General features: G+C 37.3%; 1 protein-coding gene across 3 annotated transcripts in view; it reads left to right on the top strand.

The window, feature by feature from the left end:
* Positions 1-8,385, top strand: part of GLRA2 (glycine receptor alpha 2) — a 175,118-nt gene extending 166,733 nt beyond the window's left edge. For all 3 annotated transcript variants that reach the window (XM_003365745.5, XM_023633280.2, XM_070256945.1), the window contains one exon: positions 6,853-8,385. In XM_003365745.5, the coding sequence (XP_003365793.1) occupies positions 6,853-7,131 (279 nt within the window). In that variant the 3' untranslated portion in view covers positions 7,132-8,385. The remainder of the gene's footprint in view (positions 1-6,852) is intronic.
* The last annotated feature ends 267 nt before the right edge of the window (positions 8,386-8,652 follow it).

The raw sequence follows: 8,652 nt of genomic DNA on the forward strand, positions 1-8,652 counted from the left end.
TTAAAGATGAGGAAATAGAAGAGCAAAAAAGTTGAGGAACTGCCCTAAACTCACAAATCTAGAAAGAGTAAAGATGTGAGTTCAACCCAGGCCTTTCAGATTCTATCTGTGTTTTCCCCTGCTTCTCTACCATATCAAGGCTATTGAGTCTGTAGTGAGAGAGATAAGATGGAAGTTATTTGGGGAAGATTGATCCAGAGGCTACAGAAAGGACAGCAATTGGCAAAGAGAGGGAAATCACTGTCCCCTACTCTCCCTCAGCGAGCATGACCTTTCTGAGCCCTTACTTAATCAAGAGGATCATTCCAAGCAAGTTATTGAATAACTATCATGGGCCCAGCATTGTACTATGGAATAGGGCAACAGAGATGACTTTGGCACACAGGAGCTCACCCTCCGGTGAGCGAAGACAATAGTGGAAGTCAGCTATCAAAATCCAGAGTCCCTGATGGGCCAGCCTGGTGGCGTAGTGGTTAAGTTTGTCTGCTCTGCTTCAGCAGCCAGGGGTTTGCAGGTTTGGACCGTGGTTGTAGACCTAGCACTGCTCGTCAGGCCATGCTGTGGTGGCATCCCACATAAAATAGAGGAAGATTGGCACAGATGTTAGCTCAGTGACAATCTTCCTCACACACACACACACACACACAAAAATCCAGAGTCCCTGACTACCTATTCTTTAATATGATTGGGAAGCCAAAATTTAAAAATAGTAATAAAAAGAAAAATTGGAAATGAATACTAAAAACCAATAGGTACCTACAGAGTCTTCTTTAGATTAGGGGAATCACAGATAATTTGCACATTGCCTTGTGTATCTCAGCAGTATTACCCTTGCCATCTCTGGAGACTTACGGTCATCTCAACTCCAGTAAAACTTTGTACAAATCTCAAGACTCTCTCTCATATTATACTCTGTTTAGTTCTCTATGCCCCCCCAAAACCAAAAGTCTTATTCATCTCTTGCTTCACTTGGTTCTTAAAATAAAGCTCCAAACAGGCACCACGGTTTTCAAAGCTCTATATAATCTAGCCCCTGGTTCTTTCTTTTAAAGATTGGCAGCTGAGCTAACAATTGTTGCCAATCTTCTTTTTTTTTTCTTTTTCTTATCCCCAGAGCCCCCCAGTACATAGTTGTATGTTCTAGTTGTGAGTGCCTCTGGTTGTGCTAATTATTTCTGAAAATCTGTCTCACCCACTCTCCCCCTACATTCCAGGAGCCATCCTACCATCTCTCAATTGCAGCAAACCCTCCCATCTCACACAACTCCCAAGTCTGCTATCACCTCTTTAATGCCTCTTATTTTTCAGATTTCTAATGAAATATCACTTCCTCAGGGAAAGGCTTCTCCAATTTGCCAGATTAGACCTGGGCCTCCATTAATAAGCTCACATAGCACTCTATAATTTTCCTTCAGAGCCCTTATCATAGTAATTATGTATTCATATGATTATTTTATTAATGTTTGTCTTCATCTCAAGATTGCAAACTCCTTGAAGGCAAGAATCTGATCTTGCTCACCACGGGATCCCCAGCACATGGCATAATTCCTGGCATCTCCTTATGCCTTTTCTGACCACTGAATCTAAAACATCCATTTCTCTGCCTTTCTTAAGTCTCTTACCTTGATTGTTTTTCTTCAAAGCATCCATCATTATCTGTGTGTGTGAGTGTCTTGTGTGTGTATATATATGTGTATATGTATAAGTATATATTTGTGTGTGTACATAATTTCTTTACTTGTTACTGTATGTTTTCCACACTAGAATGTAAACTCCAATAAAACCAGACTTTGTCTTCTTGTTCACTGCTATATCCTCACCACATACCTGGCACATAATAGGTGCTCAATAAATATTTGTTGGCAATATGAACACATGAATGGCAAGTGCTCAAGAAATGAATACCAAAAGTTCCTTCTTCAAAAGTCAATAATAATGATATCCTTCACTGAAAAAGAGATGATCCATTGATATGCTTTTCTTTTGGAAAAATTGTCTTTCACTATGCAATTGTGACACTAAAATGACACTTTGACAGTTTTAATTCATTTCACCACATCATTAAGCAATAAGGGATTATATTTGGTTTACTTTATCTCAGCTTTGTTGTTCTGCAAAGTTCAGTCAGATTCTTCATCCATAATCTTGAATGAAAGCCATTTGGGGTTTTATAGAGACAAATTCATAAAAATCAAAGACTTCCAGCATCTTTGAATCAGACAGACCTGGATTTTAATCTTAGCTTCATTATTTATTAGCAATATAACTTTGGGAAGCTGCATAACTTCTCTCAGCCTCAATTTCCCCAGGAAGCATGTAATTTGCAGGGTCAGTCTGGAGATAGGATTGACTGTAGTTTTAAGTGTACAGTATATAGTCATAATCAATAAATGATATCTGTTTATTATTCATATCTATTCCCAAGTCTCTGTGATACAGAGAAGGAAATTGAGGCCAGAAGAATTGAGAACTTCTCAAGGCCATCCTTCTTCCCCAAGTCCAGGTGATAGAAATCGGCAGGCTCACGATTAAGCATTATTCAGCCTTCATTTGCTCAGGGGACTTTTTTGGTGAAAATCTGCTGTGTTTGGACTTAGACTGTGTCCTAAGGAGGGTTGGAGACTCCATTATGTCCTTGTATTGATTGAGGCTCACTACAACCTTCAGTTCCAACTAAGCAATTTCCTATTCCAACAGAAGGGAGACTCAATTCAATCAAAGAATCTGGGTGAGAAATGTGATGGAAAGAATTTTCCACTCCCCCAGTTTTCAAGAGTCCTTTCATTTCCTCCTCTCTAGGGAAATAAAAACAAAATTGAAAATATGGGCCCCACTAAAATCTTACATTTTATAAGTATTGTACCCTGTTCTTTAATTATATTGAAATCATTTTCTTACAACAAACAATTCACTACAATGCAATTCTAATAATCTAGTCAGCTTTAGGTCCAATTTCACATCTAGACAAGACTTATTCCAAACACGGGAATGAGTAAATTTCACAATAAGTAAAATTGATGCATAAAATAAATAAAATGAGATAACAAATCTTAAAAGAATTACCTAGTGCCATGGCAGTGCTTCATACAGCAGACAGGATTTACGGAGATTTTATCAAAGTGCATGTATTGAAACTTTGGATGACTCATTTTCTGTGGGAATTTAATCAGTGAATAACAAAACAGAGTGAGTGAGAAGTGTTTACTGCTCAAAGTTACTGAAGATGGCCAGTCAGCAGCAATAATTAACTAATTGGTTTCCTGGCTAATTAGAAGAAATGGAGACTATATGCCTAAAATTCCTTCCTTATTGAGAGGATCTGACTCCCTGTGAATTCATTCAACCTAGCTGTGCTTACAGATTGTTCTTTATTTTAGCTTCAGTTAATCCATGACTCAAGCTCATCTCCACTTTGCCCTCATAAAGGAATCATGCCATATTACCATAACATTTTATTCTGAACCTGCTATAAAGGCAATTAGTCATTCATTAGAACACAAAAATTCAAATTGGTTGCAATTATGTTTTCTGCATCAAAACCATACCCTTTGATGTGGATAATTTAAGGTTCTATATTTAAAAGGCATTGAATGAGTCATAATGGTAAATAAGAAGACCCTTCAACTAGCATTCATATCTCCTGCATATGAAAAATTAAATGGATAATTTCTGCCTACGACAGATTTATTTTTGTGGTTGAGAATTTTAAAGAATTGATTTAATTAGCTATAACTATGCTCAGAAGCATAATTTGAAATACTGTTGAATGAATGAGGAAAGTATTTTCAAGCATAGAGAAAACCCTCTTTAAATTCCCTTTAGTTCATTATTCAACAAATGTTTATTAAGCACCCACAGTTTGCATGGCAATGTACAACATAATGATAACCTAACCTAGTATCATTCTCTTCTAGCTCTGGTATTCAATTGAATGAGTTAGCCTCTTCAGCTATCCATTCACAGTATATGAGGAAAGACTACAGACATTAAATGAATGAGGCAGTCTGAAAAGAAACAGAGACGTGTATTTAGGTTTCCTTTTGTTTTGTGTGCTAAAAATAGGTTACCAGCTAACTACTCTTTCTATTTCTTAAGGGGCCCAGGAATTTAAAGAGATTCTTATCTCACTCAGGCAGTGAATTATATGCTTAACCATGAGTTTCTAAATGTTTATAGAGGTGAGAACAGCAATTTGCAAGATTCTATAGATACGGCAAAGAAAAACAGCACAGTCAATTTAGGCAGATGAGGGAAAATGTATTTTGAGAGATTGTTTCCACTTGAAAAGTAATTTTAGACAATAATATAGAATAGGGTCAGCATTTTAGAGCTGGATATTAAAGCTCATCTAGGCCACTGGTTTCCAGTCTTTTGCATTAGAGTCACTGGAGTTTTAAAAATACAGGTTCTCAGTTCTCATCCCCAGAGATTCTGATTCAGCTGGTCTGGAAGAGGCTGGGAGGGGAGGCAGGCACACATATACTTGTAAAAAGTTCCCCAGCAGCCAAAGGTGAGACCCACAGATCTAGTCCACCCTCAACATTTTTGGCATGAGGTCCCTGAGGCCTTGAAAAACTAAGTATCTTGCCTAAGCTCAACACAGCTTGTAAATCTTGGAGCCAGGCCTAGAATTCAAATATCTAAATTCCTAGTCTGCATCTCTCTTTACTAAATCAACTGGCACCGTTTCTACTTCTCTCACACACTGGTTGAGATCTAATTACCAGTAATAGTTAGGAAGCCAAGACTGCCTATAATCCATGTGACTAGCAAGTCCCCTCCTCCTAATGACTGTGTGCTTCCATTTTTGCTAGGTACTGAATAAGTCTTTGGATGACACTGTAATGATTAATATATCTGTTTATTCCACATTTTTAAATACTCCACTTATTTGAAACTTTTGCATCCATAAAATAAATCACTCGCATCTTAAGGCAAATAAAACAGATGTAATATTTGAATCTGAGTCCAGTTAAAGTATTCATTATTGAGCTTATATAGCTGAGCACATGGAAATATTCTAATGTCTTCCATTTATATCTTCCATTAATGTCTTCCAGGCTGGGTTTTCTTAGCAAGCTTCCTTATATGATAATGCCTTTAGATTGGCCACTTCCACTGGGTTCTAAAAGCTCCATGCAGGTAGGGCTCTTGTTCAACTTCATCAACTGTCTCCCAGCACCTAGAAAAATGCTTGCCATAGACTTAACACTCAAGAGTTAATTGTTGAATGAAAAATCCTTTGTTACATTTTGTTAAGAAATGAGACACAGTGTCTTCAACCAACTTGTATAGGACAATCCCATATACATAAAAGTACTGGGTAGATGGTTTTATAAAGGAGGAGTTTTATAGTTACTTTATTAGAGAGCATCGGCCTGATTTTCCCGACACATTTGTGCTTGCCATTCCATTTGGATTACAGTTGGTTTCTCATTCATATTATGTTAAAAGTCCTTCATTCAGTCTATCTTTTATATGTGGCTGAAGGCACAACTGACATGCATTAAACATGGACGAAATAAAATTAATACTAAATTGTCTTGTCTTTTGAGAAACATAATCATTATCACTATCTGGCAAGATAAAGAGCACAGTGATTTTGGTGATTCAGAGGGGTTGCACAGTATTTTGGAAAGCAGTAATCTAGTTGCAGAAGAAGATGATTCAATCAATGCCTTTTTAGAACTAGATTTTTACTAAGCAGGTCATTTCAACCCCACCTTTTCAACCCCATCATTTTGACCCAACCACACACCCAGATTCCATACATTTGTCTCTACTAAGGCCATTTGCTCTTTACCCTGAGGTTATAATTTTTCAGTCTTTTATCTAATTCACGTAGAAATAATCAATACAAAATGCCACTGACATCAGCTAAAATGACACATGTTTAAATATGGTTGCCATAAATAACTAGCCAAAGAATCAATGTTAAAAATTGACACTAGAAGGGCTGGCCTGGTGGCTCAGAGGTTAAGTGCGCGCGTTCTGCTTCGGTGGCCCGGGGTTCGCCAGTTTGGATCCTGGGTGTGGACATGTCACCGCTTGGCACGCCATGCTGTGGTAGGCATCCCACATATAAAGCAGAGGAAGATGGGCATTGATGTTAGCTCAGGGCCAGTCTTACTCAGCAAAAAGAGGAGGATTGGCAGCAGTTAGCTCAGGGCTAATCTTCCTCAAAAAAAAAAATTGACACTAGAAAAATTAGCTATGGTAGAAATATTCAACAAGAAATAATGAATATTTAATCTCTGCTATATAAGTGAGATGAACTAGAAGCTGAAGGGCAAACAGGTATACATTTAAAGGGTTAATCTTAGATCTAACATTAAAGCCAATGTCAATGGAAGAAACTGGACTGTGAAAGGGCCACAATATCAGAAGTTCCTAGCTCAGGGCCAGGTATACGGCAGGGGTTCAGTAAATGCTTTTTTGAATGAATGAATGAGTGAGTGAGGGAATAAATGAATAGTCCTCTTCATAGATTTAGAGTATAATATTGAGATTTGGGGACTTGGCTTTAAAACAGTCTATTCAGAGGTATGGATTAATAAACTAGATTTTGGGAAAGTCAGTGCTAAATATAACGTAGGTATTTCTGTTTGTTAATTAATTAAAATGACCTCAAAGTCATTATTCTTACCCTTAATTTCTCAGTCTGAAAAGTTAATGAACTGTACCTGTTCCATGAATAATTGAGTTGAACTTGAAAGAGAACTCCCCATTCCAAAAGCCTCCCACTCTGCCAGTTAACTGTGATTTATCCTTTTACTTCTGAAGAATTTTAAGCATCTTCCATCTGATTTGACTGACAACCAATCTGTGCTTCCTCTGTTTTTATTCTCCCAGGAAGAAGATGTTACTCGTGAAAGTCGTTTTAATTTCAGTGGTTATGGGATGGGTCACTGCCTCCAAGTGAAAGATGGAACAGCTGTCAAGGCCACACCTGCCAACCCGATCCCACAACCCCCAAAAGATGCAGATGCCATCAAGAAGAAGTTTGTGGACCGGGCAAAAAGGATTGACACAATATCTCGAGCTGCCTTCCCATTGGCCTTCCTTATTTTCAACATCTTTTACTGGATCACATACAAGATCATTCGGCATGAAGATGTCCACAAGAAATAGATGTGTCCGTCAGATCCTGGGACCTTCTTGCCTAAGTGTTGTGCTTGTAAATACACAGTGAAATTGTCTTTATATCACTTTGACAAAGGAGAAGACTGGGGGCGGGGGGAGGGAGGATCATGGGAGTGGGTTTCCTGGCACCTACATGAATAAAGATAAGTTATCCAGGCAATGAGGGAAAATGTTTGCACAAAATTAAGGTGTTGCAGAATCATGTAAGCATAATTCCCTTCATAGTCCTTAGGATTATTCTTTCAGATGATGCATTAATTAGACATGATATGCAAGGTCAAGTTCTTGAGGGTTATTTGTCTTTTGATTTGGTTTGGTTTTGACTAATTCTGGTACTGAAAAGTTAGCTTAAAACAAATACACTCACATACAAGGAAAATGCTTATCATCTGACCATAGTGACTAGCCTATAGCGAGTTGAGGACCAAACTTTTTCAGGAAAATGCTGCCTCGTTTTTAAAATAAGCCTCCTAAGCTACATTCTTTACAATGTCTGTAATTAGTGTTTCACCTGAGAAATCCTTTTGTGGGTCGTAAATTATTTCTACTTATCAAGAAAACAACAACAACAACAAATAAACACCAATCACAAAGAACAGATTTCTACTTTACTGTCCGTGTAGGTGTGCATTTTAATATTATTTTTCTTTCCTAGATGTCATTTTGGGGTTTAAAACGTGTATTGTGTAATTGATTTGATAGTATACTCTGTTAAAAAAAAATGCCCATTTTATTTTAGATCCAACTTAGCGCACTATATTTTTTTTGCTTTGGCTATATTTACATGCGACTTTAAGCGCTCAAGCGTGACTCAGCCATCGCAACCTCTCAGCTGCAGTATTTATGGAGACGGTGTGTCCTGAACGGTGTAGCTCATATTAGCTTGAACTTCACATTTCTGCTCTCATCGTAGGTGTAACTGCTAGTACTAATGTCAACTGACCCATGATTTCTACTGTCAATCCAAGTGAATATTGTTTTAAATATCCTTAACTAACTTAAAGAATTTTAAAATTGTACTGTGATTTTCATAACCCGTTGCCTTTTTGGTACCAGAGCTACGTGGTTTGAATCCTGGCTACATGTTTTAAGTAAGAAAAAAATAAAAGACGTATTTTTGCTTACTCAGATAAAAGACAACCTGTAAAAATATAATGAAAAAATTAAATTTTACATGTGCTGTAAAAGGGGTTATTAAAAAAATATTTGTTCAATTTCAATAAAGCTATGTGTGCCACAGAACTTCTCTAATAGTCTTTCCATTTTTGCACTACAATGTAAATAATTTAGTTGACAACGGTAACTTGGATTTTTGTTTCTGGTCTTCCTCATAAGCTTGAAGCACCTATATAGCTATTATATTATTGTTATAATATAATTGTAGCTTATAGAATCCCCATGAAGAAAGAAAAAATACGTTATTCTCATTGTAGAAACAGGGAAATGGAGACGTGGAAGTATTAGTAGCTATTGTGAGCAGAATTAGTAGCCATTGTGAGCTGGCCTGGG

This window comes from Equus caballus, chromosome X, assembly GCF_041296265.1.
Source record: "Equus caballus isolate H_3958 breed thoroughbred chromosome X, TB-T2T, whole genome shotgun sequence".
Lineage (NCBI taxonomy): Eukaryota > Metazoa > Chordata > Mammalia > Perissodactyla > Equidae > Equus > Equus caballus.